This window comes from Tyto alba, unplaced genomic scaffold (assembly GCF_018691265.1).
Source record: "Tyto alba isolate M040663 unplaced genomic scaffold, T.alba_DEE_v4.0 Super-Scaffold_2, whole genome shotgun sequence".
NCBI lineage: Eukaryota > Metazoa > Chordata > Aves > Strigiformes > Tytonidae > Tyto > Tyto alba.
Genome location: NW_024881282.1, coordinates 90872524 through 90893586, shown reverse-complemented (window position 1 = coordinate 90893586; position 21063 = coordinate 90872524). Strand labels below are relative to the sequence as shown.

The following is a 21063-nucleotide window of genomic DNA, read 5'->3' as shown; positions in this document are numbered from 1 at the left end:
GGAAAGCTTCAGGCCGGAGAACATCTTGCCAGTACCTGGAAGACCTAAGGTGAATTCCGAGCTGGTTTTAGGCATATCACCACCAGACTCTGGGCAGAGGGGAATGGTTATCTCTGAGCTATTCGCCACCCTCTTGCTGCACAAGCCATCGACATACGCTCTCCCCGCGGTGCTGAGAGTGTATTTTCACCTTGGGGTTACTGACTGGATGAGCTGAGGCAGAACAATTGTTGGCTCTGCCTCCCCCATGGAAAGCAGCTGTTATTAGTCCATATGGCGTAATCCTTGCGAGCGAGCACAGGACCGGTGCTGTTCAGAGCCGCTCAACTGTCTTCCCTCCCTCTCTTTTCAGGTGGCCATCATTGCAGGAAATTTTGAATTGGCTGAAATCATCAAAACCCACAAAGAGTCCGATGTTGGTGAGTTTGATCTTTCTTCTTCCCCCTTTTCTCCCTTTTTAATCTTGCTGTAGTGTCCAGGGCTGTGTTAGCATGGGTTAGTGGTGGTTCCCTGGTGCTGGCTGCAGCTTGCAGCCAGTTTTGGGTCTTGGGAGTGGCAGGACAGATCTGCTTTCCTCCTGGGGCCACCAGTATCCAGCCTGTTTATTCAGTCCAGTGTTTACTTATGACTGCTGAGATTGCCAAGATAAAGAATTAGTCAAACTATTAGTCTGGAGTAGCTCTGAAGAGCTCCTCTATAAAATCCCTTACCTTTTTCTCTCTCTTTGCATCGTTGAGGCCATTTCATACTAGAGATCCATCCTGCTAAGGCTCCTTAATCAGGCTTGGTGCAAGGAGGAGACCTCCTCTGTCTTATCAGTCGTAACGGTTATGGAGCTGCCCCACGCTGAAGTTCCTGTAAGTTAAAGAAGTGAAGTAGCAGCGATTCTGGTTATACTTGTTTCTTTAGGAAGGAATATTTTTGGATTTTCTGGTCAGCCTTTATCCTTGCAGCATCTCTTTTGTCCTTCTGTGGTGTAGATATTAGCCTGTGATATATTCTAAGACATGCAAAACTGTGTTTTAAGTCACATATAAGGTCAACACTTGTTGAGTTTTCTTTAATTGTTCTGAGAAGTTTATTGGTCCAGAGCTCTCTAGAGCAATGGAGGAACTAGTGTGAAGAGTTAATTTTCAGCATGTGTGTGCATCCACAGAAAGTACAGAGTCATCAGGTCAGCAACTGAAAAAAGACTTGCAGAATTTGAAACAGCCAGCAAGTATAGGGCTTGGTTCTTGGAAGCGGCTGTGAGTATAGAGATCTGGGCCCCAAGACAGCCTTTATCACTTCTTTTTCTCAGCTAGCTATCACCAATAGTTACAAACAACTGCTGAGGCTTTATGGGAAGATAAAAGAGTCAGAAAGGACATGGGGAAAAGCCTGAAAATTCCTTATAACTGTGTCAATGAACAGAGCTCGCAAGAAAGCCACCCTGTTAATTCAAGAGAAAAGTGACTGTCTTTGCTGGGCGATGGGTTTTGGACTAGATGACCTCCCTAAAGGTCCCTTCCAGCCAGAATTCTTCTGTGATTGAATCTGAATCTGTGATTGAGTGGCTCAATTATTTTTATTGGAAATCTGTAATGAAAAAAGGCATGAAAATATGTCAGGCAGAATGAATTGTTCATGTTTTAGGTATGGCTGTTTATGTAAAATAGGTCAGGTAACAGTTGTAACCTAATCACATGCAAACCAGCAGGTCCAGATGGTATCCACCTGGGGTCAAGGGAACTGGCAGTGAAGTTCCCAAGCAGGAAGAAATTGTTTTTCCTACTTTATTAAGAAGTGAGAGGTGCGAGTGCCTGATTGAAGGAGAGAAGACTGGCATTATTTGGGATGGGGAAGGGACAGTGCTTGGTTTGCCTTTGATAGTTCTATCAGGACAGTTGAAGAAATAGTGAAACCGAGAATCTGGTAGGGAAGGGCAGCATGAGGCAGCATTGTAAGTGATAGCTTTTGGAGAAATCTTCTGGAGTTCCCGATACGAAGCTACACTTGTCTGGCTGTGAGACAGTAATTGGTGGCCCCTGGCATCAGAAATATTCGAGCAGGACTTGCAGTATTAAGGCTGTGGGAGGAAGGATGGTTCGCAGTAGCTTTTGCTCCATTCTACAGGATAGCCCTCAGCACGTAGCTGCCTTTCCAGGCTCTTGGAGCATTCATCAGTGTTTCTGTCTGGATTTGGAGCACTCTTCTGAGGTGGAGCTGGCTGACCCCACTTGCTGTGCTTTGTCTTACAATGTAGAGCAAGCCCAGAGGGTGTGAACTGAATTTTTCTCAGGTGAAAATAACCCAGAAACTGCTCCAGAAAAACACCTGATGTGCTCCATCTGCTGACAGGCATTCAGCCCGTGGTTCTAGCCGGGGTCAACACAGTTTGGGGTAAGATGCCCAGTGTGGTCGCCGGGTGGTCGGTGAGAGCTGTTTACAGCCCGTTGGGCTGCAGGACTTCCCTGCAGGCTTCGCCGTGGTTCCCTGCGCACAGGTCTCTGTCCCTTCAGTCGGTTCAGAGACCGGGCACTGCTTGTTTCATCGCAGCCATCAGCACTGGGGTTGAAGAAGGTCAGGGTGGGAGACTGCAAGTCTGGGGAGGGAGAGCATGTTCTTACAACTAGAAAACGTTTGCGGAGGCTGTGGAATTGGGCTGCTCCCTCATTTCTGTTTGTTTTTTTTTTTTTTTTTCCCCTTCATTTTCGTGGTTGGACCTGAGAGGTTGGGTTGTGAGGACTTGTCAGTGCCACCACAGACCCTCTGTGGCATATCCCAGCGCTTGTTGGTCAGCGCAGCCTCTGCTGGTGCCCGTATGGGAATGGTTTCTGTGGAGCGGTGAGGGTAGCCCTAAACCCCATCCTAGGCAGCAGGAGGGCCTCCTGGGGTATGGCTGCAGAGCCTTGCCTCCGACCGCTCGGACAGACTGGGAGGTGTTCTCAGTTAAGCGCGTTTACTGCTAAAGCCTTGAGGAAGAACCTAGACCACCTACTCCAGAAACCTTGAGTTGGTTTGCAGGGGCTGTAAAGGGAGAGGTCACTCCAAGGTGGTTCTGGGCCGGGTGTCTAGCTCCCAGCACAGCCCCTGGCGCCGGCAGTCGGAAAAGGCTACGTGTTGAGCAGGAACACCAGGAGCTGGTCAATGGGAAACAATGCAAATGGGATTGTGTCTGAGCCTCAGGGCCCCTCTGCAGTGCCACTGCCAACCTTCTGGCATGTACTATTGGCGTTGAAGTCTTAAATTCCCATTGACGTTTATCAGTCAAATGCGTAATTCCACTCAATAAAATGAGATGTGCACCACATTACCTGTTTTTCATTAAAACATTTGCAGTGGTGTTAATTGCACACTGGGTTTTTATCAGTTGGATCTCATGCCAGCTGCTCAGTAATTTTCAAGATCTATCTTTTGGGGAAGTTTTCTTAGCCTGCAAGTTTTTAAAGTATTTGTTTCAGCTAATTAGGAGCTGTCTCTGCTGTGTCATCATGATGACACAAATGCCTCTTCCTGCTTCTTTTAGAATATACTTCTGTACCTACAAAGCAACCCAAAAGCTTTTTTCGAAGTTTCCTTCATTCTGCAAACCACTTGTTTTTCTTCAATGTTTATAGCTCCCCTTAGTGATTTTGAGTGTATTGTAACTTCATATTGATTTCAACTATTTTCCATAATTACAGAATAAATATATTCTGCAGTACCAGTTGACATCTTCATTTTGCCACTCTTGTTCAAATAGGCATTTAACCATAGTTGCTTTGTTTCATAATTGTAGTTTTATAACTTTTTCTTTGTTTGCAGATTTTTTAAAAACTCCTGCTATTCATTCATATTTTCTCTCCCTACTTGAAAGTAGATCTGGAGGAATAATATAACATTAGTTCAGTACTGAGAAATTAACCTTAAGCATTACATGTACGTAAGACTGAGTTGGGGCTGTCTTCCCTTTTCTTATGCTGGATATATTCAGGTCATGATTCATGGTCACTAAGCAACCACCAACTTCAAGTCAAAGGAATTAATTCATTATCAGTCATAACGAGGCCCAAAACAGTTACCCCATATAATGTGGAATACCTTTGTGATGGAGAATGGTGATCTGCAGAGCTGTGTGAGATCACCAGCGTTTCTTTGCCAGACTGAAGTGCACCGGTACAACACTTGTTTTGCTTACGTGTACAGGCAAGGGTGGAGAGTACCTCATCCCTCGGTGACCCCACGGTGGTCCCTGCTTTTTGGCATGTGTTAGTCTCTCGGCCCACGTCTGCTTGCGATCCTACAGCCCTCGTGTACCATTAGCTCTGTATGGGCAATGTTGCACCATGACCTTCCTCTCTCCTGCTATTTTTGGGATGGATTTTTTTAGGCACATGAAGACACAGGTTAGACATAGCAAAAGTCAGAAAGTGACCTGATCACTGAACTCCTTATTCCATCCCAGGTGGAAAGATGATAAGCAGTGCATGCCCAAATGCATGTGGCCTTGTTCCCTAGCCCGTTCTCTGTGTGAGCTGACAATGGGGTATTAATTTAGAGTGTGACATATTACGAAGATTACATGAGACTTTGGGCATTGAATTGTCAGTTGTTCCTGAGAAGTCTTAGCTTTATGACCTTTTATAGCTCAAACCAAAGATAAGATATTTCTTATTAATGTGGGTGTCGTGGAGCCAACCCAAGATCCGTGGTGCCCTCCTTATCTGAAGCCTATTCCAGGTATGTTCATGTGCTGCGAACCTATCTGTCAGAAACTCTCTGTGGGAGCTCAGTCTGGGATACCCAGCGTGTGAAAATTCTAACATCTTCCAGTGCTACTGATTCTTCAAGTTCTCCCCTGTGGAGAGGAGAAATCCACCCCAAGGGCTTTAAAAGTCAGCATTTTGCTTCCTTGGGACGCTATGACTTCATGTCACTTTCTTCTAAGATTCAGTAACTTGTTTGTAATATTCATGATTGATGAAACAGTTTTCCTATCATGAGGGAAACGTAATGCAGTTTCAGATCTTTGACCATCCATGTTGCCCTGGTCAGAACCTCTTCTGGCTCTACCACGTCTTTTTTGAGATGGGGGATTTCAGAGTGGCAGTGGGATGTCTGCTTTGCTTTCTATATTTTTTAACAGTATCCTGTGTTTGAACAGTGTTTCTAACCACTGCCAAGCTCAGAGAGAACTTTCTCTTGGAGCTACACTGTAGAATGGCATAGAGTGTCTCAGACATGTATGACAAGCAGAAGTAGAGGTTATGACATTGCTTCTTCCTTTCTAACCTTTCCCCTTGATCCCAGAGAAATTTCTGGAAAATGCTAAATGAGATAGATGTTGAAAAACTTTGTGTGGAAGCCATAAATGAGTTTTTGTAGGATGGAAAGCTTTATTTCTTTTTGTCTGATGGTGTCAAATTTCCTGGAATGTGTATCAGAAGTGGATGTTCTTGTTGAACTTACTCTATATATAAGGATGGTTGGAAATCTGTAAGCTGGCAGTGGCGAAGAGCTGAGATGGAGAATGATAGCTTTCTATGTCTCCTTCTTCCTTGTGTGCCTTCTACAAAGACTTTTTTTGCTCACTATTGTCACACAGAATATTAAGCTATGTGAGGCCTTGGTCTGACTGGTACAGCAGTTCCTAAGAGAGGGAAAAAAATTTAGTAAAATATGGTGGGACAACTGGAAAGGCTCCTGGGTCCTTCCAGAAGTTGCTCTTTGATTACAGCAGAGTAGAGATGGGTTTCATATTCTTTTTGGCACAGTAAATTCAGTGGTCTGGAGTAGGGACATTCACAGCAGAAGTCATAGGATGGTGAAAGAACATAGATACTCTGCAGAAAATCATTCCTGTCTGGGAAGGCTGAGCTGTGTTTGGTGGCAGTACTTGTTTGGAAATGGAGTTAAAACCTGGGCTGGGTAAAGTTGAATATTAGAGTTTATTTGTATAGTAGGCATGTAGTTGAGAAGAGCAGCTCCTCACCCTGTGGTTTCCTCTCTCTGAAGAGAAGGGATGCCTACACCTCGTGGTGCTGTTCAGACACCTGTGCCTCACCGGGAGACTTGTTTCTCCGTGATGAAATGCCGGCAGTTGTTGGTTCTTTGTTTTCACCCAAGGCTGTCTGGGAGACCTGTGCGGGGTGCAGATCCTCCTCCTGTCCTCATCTCTCTGAAAGCTCTTTACCATCCCTTCTGCAGGGGATGTGGCCAGTCCACCACTGACTGTAGGCCTGCTCAAGGGTGACCACACAGGGGAGATCTAGTTTTTCATTGTGATTTTGAAAAATTCCTCAAAAAGCTACTGATAGAACAATAAATTTTTGAGACCTGAGTGACCAGTATTGTCGTCTTGTGATGAAAACACTAATGCTTGCACAAGCCTGTGAAAACTTTAGCATAAGAACTCTTTCCTAGTATACAAATATGACTGACTCCGTCACCTTGGAGAACCACGAATAGATTCTGTTTTGTTATTTTCTTAATATAGATCAGGTTGACCAGCTTCTGAACCATTGCATAGCTTTATTTTGAACACTTGCTATTTTTTAACATTATTTTTAGAAATGTAGGCTGAATTTAGATGCGTTTTTCCATAATAACCTTATGGATGAACAGACTATGCTACCCTTTTCAGGGGTTGATATATCTGTTGGTTGTGTTTGCTCTCCTGCTTGCTGCACTGGCCTTAGGGTCTGTCCTCAGGTGGTTTGGGTCAGGACTCACGGGCTCGTTTCAGTCTCACTGCCTTTCCAGGAACAGTCCTATGTTGTGCAACCTCTATTCTTGTTTCCCAGATGCTTCATCTTGCATCAGGCTGTGATGAAGCATGTTGAGATGATCCTCTCTTAACAAATACCTGAGATGTCGCTGTGTTGATACTCTTTCTTTTATGTCATAGGATCATAGAATGGTTTGGGTTGGGAGGGATCCTTAGCAATCACCCAGTCCCACCCCCCTGCCCCGGGCAGGGCCCCCTTCCCCCAGCCCAGGGGGCTCCCAGCCCCGTCCAACCTGGCCTGGAACCCTCCCAGGGAGGGGGCACCTACAGCTGCTCTGGGCACCCTGGGCCAGTGTCTTATCACCTTCATCATTAAACATTTCTTGCATCCAATCTAAATCTACTCACTTTCACCAATGACATTTGACCAATGTCATTGCATCAGTTATTGCATCACCTGTACTTTTATTGCCAATTATCTGTATTTTTTCTAAATCATTAATAAAGGCAAAAATATAAATATTACTGTACCAAGAACTGACTGACTGGATAATTTTGGAAATATTCCCAACTGTTCTTCTCCATTAACAATTCATTATTGTGTCTGTTATAATGTGCTCGGGTAACTTGTCCAGTGGTAGCATGTAATCAGAATATTGTAGAGTCAACAGTTTCACCCAAGCTTATGATGTTAGCAGGTATTTTTGTCAGTGGGATTTGAGCTCTTAAAGCCATCCTGGCTGATAAATTAAATTCTCATTACTTTTCATTAATTGATAAGTGTCCTGTTTCAGTTTTTCCAAGCTTTTCCTGGAAATTATATGAAGCTAAGCTGTGTACAGTTATCAGAACCATTCCACTGACCCTTTTAAAGCTGCCTCCCCATCTCTGGAGCTTTTGAAGGAGTATTATAAATATAGGCCAGAGACTCAGTGAGCTGTATTGCAAATTCTTTTGAACTTTGCTGCAGAAGCTTTCGACCTGCTAATTTGAATGTACATAAGAGAACAAGCGTCGGTTACTGCTATCCTTGGAATTGTGGGGGAAGTTTTCAATGCTCCATTTTGGTCTTGGGTGCATTTTTTTGCCAGTACAGAGGTATGTATGGGAATTATTTTCAAAGACAGATCAGAAACACTCGTTAGATTTTTCTGATTTTCTGTTATCATCATTGTTATTTTAATTGCATGCTGCCTGTAACAGGTCTGAGCAGTCGTTAGGATTTCCTCTGGGGGATTTAGCAATGGCCTGATGGTCCAGGCAGGACCCTCGATGTGCTGACTGTAACAAGGTGAAGCAGAGAAATGAAGAATGCACCAAACTCTTGCAAGGAAGAATTTCCAGTGTTGAGATGCATCAGGCTGATGGATTTCATCTGAAGAGAAAAGCTGAAAATCTCATATAAGAGTGCTACTCACAGGTGAATTGCCAGTGCACTTGAGAATTGCTTGTAGGGGTAAACCAGCAAGTTTAATTAACATGTATTTTTAGCAGTTTCAATTTAAGTTTTACAAATGCAGAGTAAAATCTGTTTCCAGCTGTGAAGGGCTGGCACTGAGCAGGACGAGGTGAGACCTGTGTTCAGGTGAAGGAGTGAGGAGGGGGGGAAGTGTTTGAGAGGGGGCTGTGTCCAGGGGTGCAGCATCAGGTGTGGAGATTGGTAGCTGAGAGGCAAATGGAGAAGGCTGGAGAAATGGTTGGAGGTTGATTTTTTTTTTTTTTTTTCTTAATTAAAAAAATATAATGAGGCTATAATTCCTTTCAGTGGACTACTCAGTACTGAGGTAAGTTACCAGCTCCTTCTTTGGAGCTGAGAGGTTCTGGTCTGCCTCATCATCTCATCCTTTTTCTTTGGTCTTCATTCCTAGAAAAAAAAAAAACAAAAACCCGGAAGGTCTCTTGGAGTAGCTTCTCTCTCCTGCATGGGAGAAAAGCCTGAGCATAATCTGACGCGTGCCGCATGAGGGGAGATGCTGTGCGCCTTCTCCAGTTTGCTTTGTAATTTTCCACTATTAAAATGTAAATGTGGCCTCTCAGCTTGGAACTGTGGAGACATTTGCACTCCGCGTGCTTTTGCTCTTTTACATGAATATTTAACATTGAGCCAGCAAATCTAAATAACCTCCGAGTGTTGATTACACTTTGGTTCATTAGGCTGCGGCTGGCGGTTGTTTGGAAGGTGGTCCGGGTGCTGTGCAGGTGCCCATGCAGCGTCTCTTGGCCGGGAACTCCTCGGGGGGAGCCCTGGCTGTGTCCCACTCCCCCGCACGTGAGTGGCGAGAGGCGTTTGGAGCCGAGAGCCATGTGTGGTTCCCGTTCTGGAAGGCAGAAAGCAAACGCGGGAGCATCAGCTGAACCAGGCTGGCTGGGGCACGGTTGTGCTGCTTCGAGCAGCGCTGTCATGGTAACTGAAGTGATTCATTTTGCTGTGAGAAACCCAGTAAACATACTTTGATTAAACTCTTGAGAAGGTACCAAAAAGAATCTTCAAAGCTGATTGTATGAACTGCAGAAAGTTGTTTTTTTTTTTTTTTTCTTTATTGCTCTCGCTTCCCTCCCTTCCCCAATGGGGACAGTGGATTTGGGGGAGTGGGGAGAGGAAACTTTTGTCAGAATTGGTTATATGGCAGCAGCTTGGAACTATCCTGTTTCTGGCGCCTGGTGGCTGGAGTTCAGGCTCAGTGGTTTATTAGTATTATTATTATTACCAGTTTCAGGCAGGTTGAGAAGCAGCGAGAAGCTGGCCATGCTGGCTGAACAGTGCCTCGGGACTTGTGCAGAGCTCTGGGGCATCGTGGCACACTGAGCCTCCTGGCGAGGAGTTCACCTGCTGATCCAAGGCAGGCCGGCTCTTCCTGTTGCAAATCGGTGTTATGAGTAAACTCATAACATTACAGAACCTGAGTCTCTATGCTGAGGTGTGGCACCTCAGACCGCGTCTAGGGAGCTGCTCCTCATGCCCCAGGCCAGGTGCAGGGTCCCTTCCTGCCGCCCCGTCCCCGCTCCGAGGCGGGGGTTGAGGAGCCGTGTCCTGGCTGGGCACTGTGCTCCCCCAGCCCGTGGGGGACGGTGGCCACATCCCTCTGCCTGCGCTGGACTGGCTGCCCTGGCTCTGGACAGGGACTGTGCTCCCCGTGGGGGAAACTCCCTCCCTCCAAGCTTTCTTCCCCAACCTCTCAGCTGCCTCTGCAAGGGGCCTGGGGACACAGGTAGCCAGTCCAGGCTGTTTCCCAGTCTGCTGGTAGCTTGTGGGGCGTCCTTTGATGCCTCGCTGTGCGTGCCCCCTCTTGCTGTGTCCTTGCTGGCTTCTGCCCTGCCGGTGCCTGTCCCCTCCTTGGCTGAAAAGCCCAGCACTGTGCCCAACTGTGGTCCCTCCTGCAGTCCCCTGGCACTAGGACAAGGCTCTGCTGGTCTCAGCTCCCAGCCCAAGGCTGATCTTGTCCACCCATTCACTTTACTCTTGAGTGTTTTCCTGCCCCTCAACTCTTGCATGGCTTTGGTTTTCACTGAGCCAGAATAAAAATATTCTTGCATGGCTACGCATTGGCTTTATCTTGCTGCGTGTGCCTTCCAGGAGGCTGATGAGTTGAGCTGATGGGCTGGTCTGGTGCCGGGGGGCTGGTACCCAGTGCAGGTGGGAGCGGGCAAGGGGGTGGGGAAGGTGCCTCTGATTTCTGTCACTGGGAAGCTGTTGGATGAGACATGTCTCGCATCCTGCAACAGATCCCCAGCCTGCCAGGAAACCTCTCCAGCCCTCCTTTTCAGCAATCTTCTTCCTGGTGAGGATTACAGTCCTTCATACTGCTGTGACAGTGGCTGGCAGGGGACGGGCCAGGGTCCCATCTCCGTGACAAGCTGGGGCTTTTGCAGAGGATGCAATGGGGAGAGCAGCATGAAGGAAATCTTGTTCAGTGTCCTTCTGAACAGAAGACGACTAAATTCTCTGTAAAGCTGAGAATCACCTAATTTTTGGCCGAATGAAGCCACTCTGCTCTGCTGGTGGGGGTTGGCCCTCAGAGTTAGAGCCAGGGGAGCAGGAGGGGGGACCGTGACATCCTCGCCGGCACGGTGTGGGAGCCGAGCGCCAGCTGTCCCACAGGACAGTGCAGGCAGAGGGGGGCTCCTGTGTTTTTAAGACATTAAATGGGTCAGATTGCTTCACATTCTAGAGACCTGGATGTAGCTACACAAATGCAATTTGGCTGTTGTGAGCGCGTGGTTGGTCTCTGCATTGCTCTCTGTTAGGGAGCTGCTCAAAACAGTTACACTTAATTCACTGCTTCCAGCCCTCGTAGGAAGTTTTCATCTTTCACTTGTCTCCCTCAGAAGAGCAGAGGGTTTTCCCAAGACTTTTGCTTTTGAAAACATGGTGGTCCCCCAGGGAGAGAAGTAGACAGCTAATCACACTTGAGGTTGTTGGTCCCTCGCTTACCTCTCGTAGGAAAGGCCAATTTAAAAACAGCAATAAAAGGATGCCTAGAGGGCTCTAGCACTGAGCCAGGCTCTGCTGTCAGTGCAGACTGTGATCGTCCTTTGCCCACATCTCTGCCCCGTTGGTTTGGGCCTGGTCGGCACCCAACCCCCCGCAGCTGGTCACCCTGCCTTCCCCCTCCCCACCTGGGGATCAGAGGGGTGAAGGGAGACTCGCAGGCTGAGATAGGAACGGTTTAATAATGGCAATAAAACGAGAACAATGACGATGATAAGGGGAAAACAAAAAGAAATATATAAACAGGCAATGTACAGCGTAATTGCTCCCCACCCACTAACCAACATCCAGCCCGTTCCCGGCCAGTGACCCCGAGATACCAAGATCCCACAATCACAATCCCAGAAGTGAGAGAGAGAGCTCCTTCCCAACTCCCCCTCCTCTATACAGTGAGCATGACGTGCCATGATATGGAATATTTCACTGGCCAGTTTGGGGCTGGTGCTCTGGCCGTGCTCCCTCCCTGCTCCCCGTGCCCTTGCGCACGGGCAGGACACGGGGAGTCGGAGAGTCCTTGAAGTCTCAGTAGCAGCTGGAAACATGAGTATGCTGTCAGCTTTCTTCCCATACCAAACCCAAAGCTAAATCCAAAACACAGCACTCATCTAGTCCCTGAAAAGGAATATTAACTCTATTTCAGCCCAAACCAAGACACCCGTGTACGTGGTGGCCTCATCTTTCTGCCTGCTGCAGCCCCTGGATGTGTTCCTGGTGGCTTTGCTGTCCCTGTGATTGTGTCAGATGCTGATCTCCTGCTGGACTTCCTTGCCAAATAAGTGCACCCATAGCACCCTTCAACATCAAACTGGCTCCACTGGTTCCTCTTTTGCTTCAGGATCTGTTTTATGGATTTGCCCCAGCCCACGTCCCATATAATGTGGGCATCTTTCCTTCTCACCACCTGGCTGTGGCACAGACCATCTTTTCTTCCACGTTTCTGCCATGTGCAACAGATTTTGTCTCCCTGGCTGTCTCTTATCTCATTGTGTATCACCACTGAGAATACACTTGTATCTCTCTGAATATATATAATTTCTGTCCAGAAAGACCCAGGCTTGTACTGTATCTGTGTGGCAGAGCTTCTAGGCTGGCTGAATGTAGGTCTGCGCTTAGATGAGAGCTTTGGAGAAACTCTGGAACATCTGGGGAGAGTGGTCCTGTATTGCTCACGTGAATGGTAGCTGTATTCCTCTGATTGCCCTCCTCCTGTGAAGCTGCCTGGATGTTTGCACATCGGTGTTCTCGGGAAAGGTCAGGCTTTCCCGGGCACATACTGTCACTTCTACATCTCTAACCAATGTGTAGAAACATCTGATCTTGGTCCAGTTGCCTTCCTGGCTGCACAGTGGCCCTGGAATGGGCCCCAAGGCAGTCCAGGTGCCAGAAGCTAAGCACTGCAATTGGAGCAGGTGAGGTTTCCATCATCTCTACCTCTGCTCTCAGGCTCCTGAGGGCTCTGCCGCGTCCCTGTGAACTCTCCCCTATGTGCCAGGATAGACATGCTGGGCCTTGGCTGCAGGTGCTTGGGCCAGGGGACATCAGAGTGTGTTTGGACACCTGAGCGCCCAGGGAACTGTGCAGTCTAAACACGCATCAACTGAAAGTCTGTATTGCTGTGATAGTATTGGAAAGCAGGTTTTTTTCACTCATTTTTGGGACTCGTGATTCCCTTGCCCCTAAATCCCACTTTAGCAAATGAAAAAGGCTGTCTGCATCCCACCTCATGGGTGGTTACTGTGTGCTGGAGGCCAAGTTAAAATTACGTAGTTAGTGCAGGTACGTCCTGTCTTAAGAGACTGCCTTTGCAGCTATAATACTGTCCTTTTCTTATGCTTCTGGAATTAGATGCTCGGGAAACTTTGGCTTTACAACCTGGTATGTGACCCGGATACCTTCTCGTTTACTCCTGTAAGTGCTATGTTATGTAGTGCTTCAGGGACTCTTATACTTGATGTTATGATGAATGGATTAGTGTGTAGCAGAACAGTCCTGGGCTGCTTTCTCCAGCTACTCTACTCTTCCTCTTTCGTGTGAGTCTGAGAGAGAGGTTGTGTTTCTCTTTCTTTTTAAGGTGGATGCTATAATTCTAGTGTTGGGAGGTGGCACTTTGAATATATAAAGTGATGACTGCTCTTGCATGGAGTGTGGAAATGGGTGGCCAGGTGATTTATTTGACAGACTAAATTAAAGCACTTGCCCTGACCTGTGTCAAGAATTATAAAGTACCTTCCCTTTTACCAGTGGGTCCTTGAGCGACTTATTTGTGTCTCATTGCCCAGTAATTGGTGCTTGCTGTGAATGTCTCACCACAAACTGTGCCAATCGTCTCCCTCCGAACCTGACCCTGACCCATTCGACATCCCCCTGGTGAGAAGTCTGTGCTAGGTGCAGTGGGGACAGGAGGGACTGGGACAGGTTTACTGCTTTTCAGCTGAGCTAAGGCAGCCAGGAGCAGAGGAGATCTAGCACACACCAGAAGGATCTCATGCCTGGTGTGCTTCTTTCTTCCTTTGCGAGATAAATCTCTTTTTTTCTTTCTTTTTCTCTTTTTTTCCTTTTCTTCTGTCATCTTAGTAAAAGCAGCTTGTCAATGGTATTATTTTGCAGTAAGCTTACATATGATCTGATCAATATGCAGTTATGATTTTTGTTTTCTAAGCAATTAATCTCACGAAACTAATAATAAATGTATAATACACATGAAAGCAAGCCCAGGCCAACTCCTGCTGTCTGAAGTTTTCATCATTGCTCTCTTGCTTCTCTATTTCTTTCTCTCTTGGTTTGGTGTCAAGACCAAAGATGCTGAGCCCAGTCACGCACGGAAGAGCGATGACCCTGAGCAATACCTCCGCGTGGGTCTGTCTGTAGTTCTGGTGCTCTGATGGCCCTTTTTGCCTCCTTGTAGGAATGGGCGTGCGCAGGGGGGAGCGCGGCGTGGGCGCTGCCTGAGCAGTGCGGAGCACGGACACCACCGGCCGTTGCAGAGGGCTGACTGCTGTTCCTGCCTCCTCCCAGGACAGGAGGAAGAATGGTCCGGGCAGATTTTTCTAGATCTTGAATTTTTTCTTGCTGAATATATCCTGTTTACCGAAATTCTCATATGGTGTGGATCCAAACTTGGAATTTCTCCAGCTGTGCCATTGCCTACTGATGGAGCACCTCTCTGGGGCGTCGCAGTTCCCCAGCTTAGATGCAGCAGGCTCAGGCTGACTCTGTCCTGGCAGAAGGGCACGGAGCTCCCATTTGGTTTTGCTGTGAGCCCACAACCCTTCTCACGTTACAGTCCCCAGGATCACTTGGTCTCACCTGTGGTGTTGGTCCCTGGAAGCACACCGTGGAGGTACTCACTTGACCAGGATGTGCCTTGGCCCTTGGTTTGGGAAGGTATTCAGGCACTGACTGACGTGCTTTTATCACTAGGCGGCACTTGGTGCTTTTACTAAAAGTAATTCTGTACTTCTTCCAAGAACTGTGCTTAAAGTTACTGACCTGGCTTGGTTTGAAAACACCTCTTTGAGACTAGGAAGAAACTTTCTTGTGTTTCCAGTGGCTATTTCCAATTTCTAATAATTTTCAGGTCTGCCAGTTGCCATAACATGCATCCATTTAATACTTGCTTTTCTGATTTCTTAAAGTGGTTTTCTGTGAGAAGTGATGTAGTACAAAATTAAATGTCTCCGGGAGATCTGTCATATGCCTGGATGACACATGAACCTGGGTCAACAGCCCTCATCAACCAAACCTGTCAAATGGTCGTAGCTAGCCCTGACTGTGGCTTTCCCTCCTGCACACTCCCAGGCACCGAATCTACAGCAGGTTTTACCCCAGGGGCTGCATCACATCCACAGCCTAGGCTTTGCTGCTTTCTGTCCGACATCCCTCCGTGCCTGGGGCCTCTGGGTGACCATTTTGACCCGTCTTTCCTGTCAGGGTGCCCGGTCACGGGGTGCTGGCGGCACCCAGGCCGTGTGCGGGCGGCCAGCAGCGGGAGGCTGGGGAGCCGGGCTGAGCCGCTGCCGGCAGAAATTCCCCCACCACGTGGTTGAAACTCATCAGAGAACAAATGCATCGTGTTGCTATGGCAACGGGGAGATTTACGGGAGCCTGAAATTTTTGTACTTTGAACCTGAAATATTCCGAGTGTGGCTGCGCAGGGCAGCTGGGAAGCGCCGCCGGGGTGTCCAGAGCAGGGTGACAGGGGTGACGCTGCCCTGCCCAGAGCCCCGGCTGCTCCCGTCCCCTGCAGCCCCAGGGCAGCACAGCTGGGGCTCCCTCCCGCGCCTTTGTGCGAGGGGTGGCCTTGAGTGCGGGGGGGCGAGAGGTGCCCTGGTAGCAGGATCACACCACTTCTGAGCGTGCCTTTGGGCAGGAGCTGCGTGCTTCACCCGTCCCTTTGCTTTCCCCGCTACATTCGCACCAGAAACGGGCCGGATGTTGTTGACTCTGGGTTCTGCACTAGGTGTTGCCACACGTCTAAGCATGTTAAGGTTCAGGATGGAAATGGATTAATTAACATTTAGGAAAATGCGCCTTTCCTGACCTGAGATTTGCAGTGCTGTGTCTCCACAGCAAAGCCCTCTTCCCCTGCAACCATGTTGGGTTCCCCGTTTCCGCTCTTCCTCCCTCTGCAGAGCTGCAGGCAGAGGCAGGAGTTTGCATCTTCAGGTGGTTTCGTGAGGTCCATTTCTTCCGCGCACTCACGAGGGTCGGGTAGGGGATCAGGTGGAGCAGGGGGTAGCTGGTATTTTATTCCGTGTATTGCATTTTCTAGGCTTGCACTTGGCGCGTGCCTGAAGCTATAGATTCCGGCCTTCTGCGCCTCCAAAACAGAAGAGGAGTCGGTGGCCGGGGTTGCTGCCGGTGTCGATGTCCCGTGCCCGTGTCGCCGCCCCTGCGCTGGGGTGGCAGTCGGGGGTGGGCTGGTGGCCCCGCGCACCCTCCCCGGGCGCCCTTGCTGGCAGCGTTCCTTGGTGCTTCCCGAGACGCCCCCGGCGAGCCCTCCCCACGCTGGCACACCGCCGTCGGGCTCACCTGCCCCCTGTGCTGCCGGGGCTGTTTCCCTGGGGTGGTGCAGGGGAGAGGAGCTGGAAGCAGATAGAGCCGCGTCCTCCCCTGCCCCAGCCATTCCGTTCCTGCCCTCCCGGCTGTTATGAGCCAGACTGGGAGTCCATGGAGTCGGAAAGGTTCTGTGATCCCCTTGGGTTAAATTAAGGTGAAACAGCACCAAACAACTGGTTAAAATGTTTTACTCGCGGTAGAAGCAGCTCAAACCTGGAAAAGGAGAGTAAGCAATGAGGTCTCTTATTGATAAATCTGTAAGAAAGAAGAGAAAAGGAGAAGAGTCCGGTCACCACCCCAGGTTCCAGCATTGTCTCAGGTCTGGAAACCTTGAGTGGTGGGTGCAAGTCTTGGGTGGTGGGTGCACAGGCAGCAAAGTTTTCTGTCGCCTTTTAAGTTCATCTTACCAGCTGATTAGCATACTCGACAAAGAGAGGCAGGTATTCTGGGAACCCATTTCCATGAGAGATGAGGTGGTCTTGTTCCCTCCTACCACCTTTACTTCTTCCTCAGTATTTTTCTTCTTGGGTAATTGTCCAGCCCTTAGCTTATCAGTCTTTTTTTTTTGAGGCTTAGATAAGGAATTTGGCACTACAGCAGCAAGGAAGTGGAGCTAGGCATCCTTCGATACACTCCATCCTTCGCTGGGCAGCATTCCTTAGGCTGATCACAAAGGCCACAGCTTGTCCCTGGTGCTTCGGCGTCGAGGACTGTTTGAGGCGTTGATCCTTTCCGTTCCTTACACTGGCCCAGCTCCGCCTGCTTTCTCAGCCCTCCGGCTTTGCCACCATCGTCGGGCCTGAGCGTGGCCGGCCGCCGCTGGCCGCGCGCCCCGTAGCTAACGCCGCTTTCCCGGCTCTTTTCCAGTGCCTTTCAGAGAAACTCCCAGCTACACGAAGCGGAGACGGATCCTCGGCGCGGGCGGCCTGGCGTCCCCGCGCATGCTGCAGCGCTCGGCCAGCGACAACAACCTGAAGGCGGAGAGCCGGGCGTCCTACTCGCCGGTGCCGTCGCTGCGCAGCCTGCCGCCGCAGCTGCTGGCGCAGATGCAGGAGGCGGGGGCCGGGGCGGCGGACGGCAGCCTGGCGAGCTCCCGCAGCGCCCACAGCCGCTCCCCGTCCCTGCAGCGGGTGCAGGAGGAGAAGGAGGCCGACCTGCCCACGCTCCGGAGGAGCAGCCGCGGCAAGGCCAGGTAAGGGGCTGGGGAGAGGCAGAGCCAGGCTGCCCGCGCCTTGGCAGCCGTCGGACCCCCGCGCCTGGGACCCCTGGGTGGGGAGCGGGAAGGCTGGTGGAGCCTGATGAAGCCCTGCGCCTCCCTGTCCACGCACCGCGAGGAGCGGGGCTAGCCAGGGCCCGGAGCAAGCGCGGAGGGTTTTTTTTCCCTCGAGCTTCTCCCCAGCCCTCGGTCTAATCTTGCGTCTCAGAAAAATGGTAAGTACATCAATGCTGCGCTGTGCTTGTCGTTGCTATGACAATGAATGCATCTTGAAAACTAATACTTCGAGGCGGCACGTTGCAGATCAGCCAACGCCTAATGCGTCCGAACCGACCTGTGGTTGTGGCGGTTGTTGGTATTCTGCCTACAGGCCTGGGTGGTGGCACTGCTCTGCTGCACCCACCGAGGGCGGATGGTGGGTGCCCTCGCCCGACCTACAGAGCAGTGCAGGGTGGCCGTCCTGGTGCGTTGGGCAGTTTCAGTGGCCGTAGGCATGGGATTGATGTAGACCTCGTGTCCTCGTGTTCTGCTGCTCCCCGTCACTTGCTGCCATGTGCAAGGCGACCGTCGGCTCTGGCACTGCTCGCTACTGCTGGTGCTTGCCTTCAGCTGGAAGCCAGGACTGGGCACCCATGCTGTTCCAGGAAGATAGCTGCTGCTCCCCTCAGACCTGCCCTTGGTGGCTGAGGGTCCCTTTGGTGATGCCTGGGGTCAGGCTTTCCTTTCAGAAGTCATAGAATCATAGAATGGTTTGAGTCTGAAGGGATCTCAAAGACCATCCAGTTCCAACCCCCCTGACACAAGGCAGAGACACTTTTGATTAGATTAGGTTGCTCAAAGCCCCGTCCAACCTGGCCTTGAACCCTTCCAGGGAGGGGGCACCCACAGCTGCTCTGGGCACCCTGGGCCAGCGCCTCACCCCCCGCACAGGGAACAATTTCTGCCTTATATCCAATCTAAATCTGCCCTCTTTCAGTTTAAAACCGTCCCCCCTCATCCTACCCCCACCCCCTGATCCAGAGTCCCTCCCCACCTCTCCTGCCCCCCCTTTAAGCCCTGGGAGGCCACTCTCAGGGTCCCCCCGGAGCCTTCTCTTCTCCAGGCTGAACCCCCCCAACTCTCTCAGCCCGGCCCCCCAGGGGAGCTGCTCCAGCCCCCCCAGCATCTCCGTGGCCTCCTCTGGCCCCGCTCGAGCAGCTCCGGGTCCTTCTGCTGTTGGGGGCCCCCGAGCTGGCCCCAGCACTGCAGGGGGGTCTCCCCAGAGCGGAGCAGAGGGGGAGAATCCCCTCCCTGGCCCTGCTGCCCCCCCTGCTCTGGCTGCAGCCCAGGGCACGGGTGGGTTCTGGGCTGCCAGCGCACGGGGCTGCCTCACGGGCAGTTTTCCCCCCACCAGCCCCCCCAGCCCCTCTCCTTGGGGCTGCTCTCCAGCCACCCCTCGAGGGCCCAGCCTGGGTTTGTGCTGGGGATCGCCCCGACCCCCGGGCAGGACCTTGCCCTTGGCCTTGTTGAACCCCACGGGGTTTGCCCGGGCCCCCCTCTCCAGCCTGCCCAGGTCCCTCGGGATGCCCCCCCTGCCCTCAGCGTGTCCCCCACCACGCAGCTCGGGGTCACGGGTGAACTTGCTGAGGGGGCATCGATCCCACTGCCCGTGTCCCCAACGAAGATGTGAAACAGCGCCGGGCCCAGCCCCGACCCCCGAGGAACGGCGCCCGTCACCGCTCTGCACTTGGCCATCGAGCTGCTGACCGCGGCTCTCTGAGTGCGACCATCCAGCCAATTCCTTATCCTCCGAGTGCTCCATCCATCAAATCCACACGTCTCCAATTTAGAGACAGGGATGTCGTGCGGGACAGTGTCAAAGACTTTGCACAAGTCCAGGTAGACGACGTCCCTTCCCTTACCCACCAGCGCTGCAACCCCGTTGTGGAAGGCCACCAAACGTGTCAGACACGACTTTCCCTTAGTGAAGCCGTGTTGGCTGTCACCAATCACCTCCTTATTTTCCATGTGCCCCAGCACAGTTTCCAGGAGGATCTGTTCCATGATCTTGCCAGGCACAGCGGGGAGACTGACTGGCCTGTGGTTCTCTGGGTTTTCCCTGTTTCCTTTATTAAAAATGGGGTTTGTTTCCCCCTTTCCAGTCAGCAGCAACTTCACCAGATTGCCGTGACTTCTTGAATATGATGGACAGTGGCTTAGCCACTTCATCTGCTAGTTCTCTCAGGACCCGTGGATGCATCTCGTGGAGTCCCATGGACTTGTGCACCTTCAGCTTCCTTAGATGATCTCAAACCTGATCTTCTCCTACAGTGGGTGGTTCTTCATTCTCCCAGTCCCTGCCTTTGCCTTCTGCATTTTGGGCAGCGTGCTTGGAGCTCTTGCCAGTGAAGACTGAGGCAAAAAAGTCTCCGAGTACCACAGCTCTCTTCGCATCCCAGGTAACCAGGTCTCCCGTTTCCATCTGGAGAGGGTCCTTTCTTAGTGGAGAGGTGAAACCATCCACTGCCATGGCTGATGTAAAGCAGCATCTGCTCTGAAAGGGATAATGAGAAACTCTGATACCATGCGCCCAGAGTAGGAGTTTGAAGAGTGGGTACCAGGTTTGGGTTATGGCTGTGTTTGCTGATGACCAAGAAATGGATTTGAACCTTGAAGAACCAGTCTGCAGATGGCATCTGTGTACATTACCTCCATAGCAGAAACAGCTCTGAGGCCCTCTGCGGCAATCTAAAGAATCTGGGGGAAACGAAACATGTCAGGGAATAAAAATTAATGAAAATAAATGTAAGATAGGTACTAGAGGGGAAAAAAATGAACTAGTCAAGTACCTGCTAGGATTCTTAATTAATAGTTTACCTCAGGTAAAGTTGCAGTTTCTAAACAGCTCAGTGGGTGTATCTGCTCAATGTGCAACTTCAGTACAAAATGCAGTGATATTAGATGACCTAACAGTGTGATGGATGATAATATGGAAAACACTAATGCCTTGGTCAAAATCACCCCTGAGAGCTGCATACCAGGCTGGGCACTACCAGCCAGCAAGAACAGAGTGAGTTAAAGGGTTTTGGAGATGCAGTGAAATGATCAGGAATGAAAAAGAATCTCTGCTTTGAAGAGGGATTTAGAAGAGCAGGATTGTTACCTTAGAAACGAGATGAATAGGAGGAAATATGTTAAAAATATTGAAAATACTGAATGGCTTATCAGAGGGAAATAGGGAACCTCTGCCTGTTTCATGGCACAAGCAGAAAGGAGCATGCAATGAAATTAATGGCAAGCACCTCAAAACCAGTACGAAACAGTGGTTTTTCTCCAGGAATTCACTGCCTCAGGAACTTGCTGAAGCCAGAAGCACAGTGTGATTACAAAAGGATTAGGAGGTTGATGCGGGTAAAAAAAATACTGTGAGCTTTTATAATTAATAAGGTTTTGGAAGTAGTCTTAATTTACCTGGCGCACCTGATGGCAAGGCAGGAGGAGGGCAGCTGGGGAAGAGCCGAGCTTTACCCAGCCAGGCAGCTCCCGGCGAGGGGAGAGCAGGAGCACGGCTGGGCATGGGGGTGCCGGGGGATTTGGGGTCTGCGGTGGGCAGCAGCATGAAGGGGGCTTGCC

General features: G+C 50.2%; 1 protein-coding gene across 1 annotated transcript in view; it reads left to right on the top strand.

Annotated features, from left to right (window-relative positions):
* The window catches only part of SHANK3 (SH3 and multiple ankyrin repeat domains 3), a 392105-nt gene that overhangs the window by 126212 nt on the left and 244830 nt on the right, over positions 1-21063 (top strand). The window contains exons 11-12 of the mRNA XM_042793413.1: positions 353-419; positions 17103-17320. Coding sequence (XP_042649347.1) covers positions 353-419; positions 17103-17320 — 285 coding nt within the window. The remainder of the gene's footprint in view (positions 1-352; positions 420-17102; positions 17321-21063) is intronic.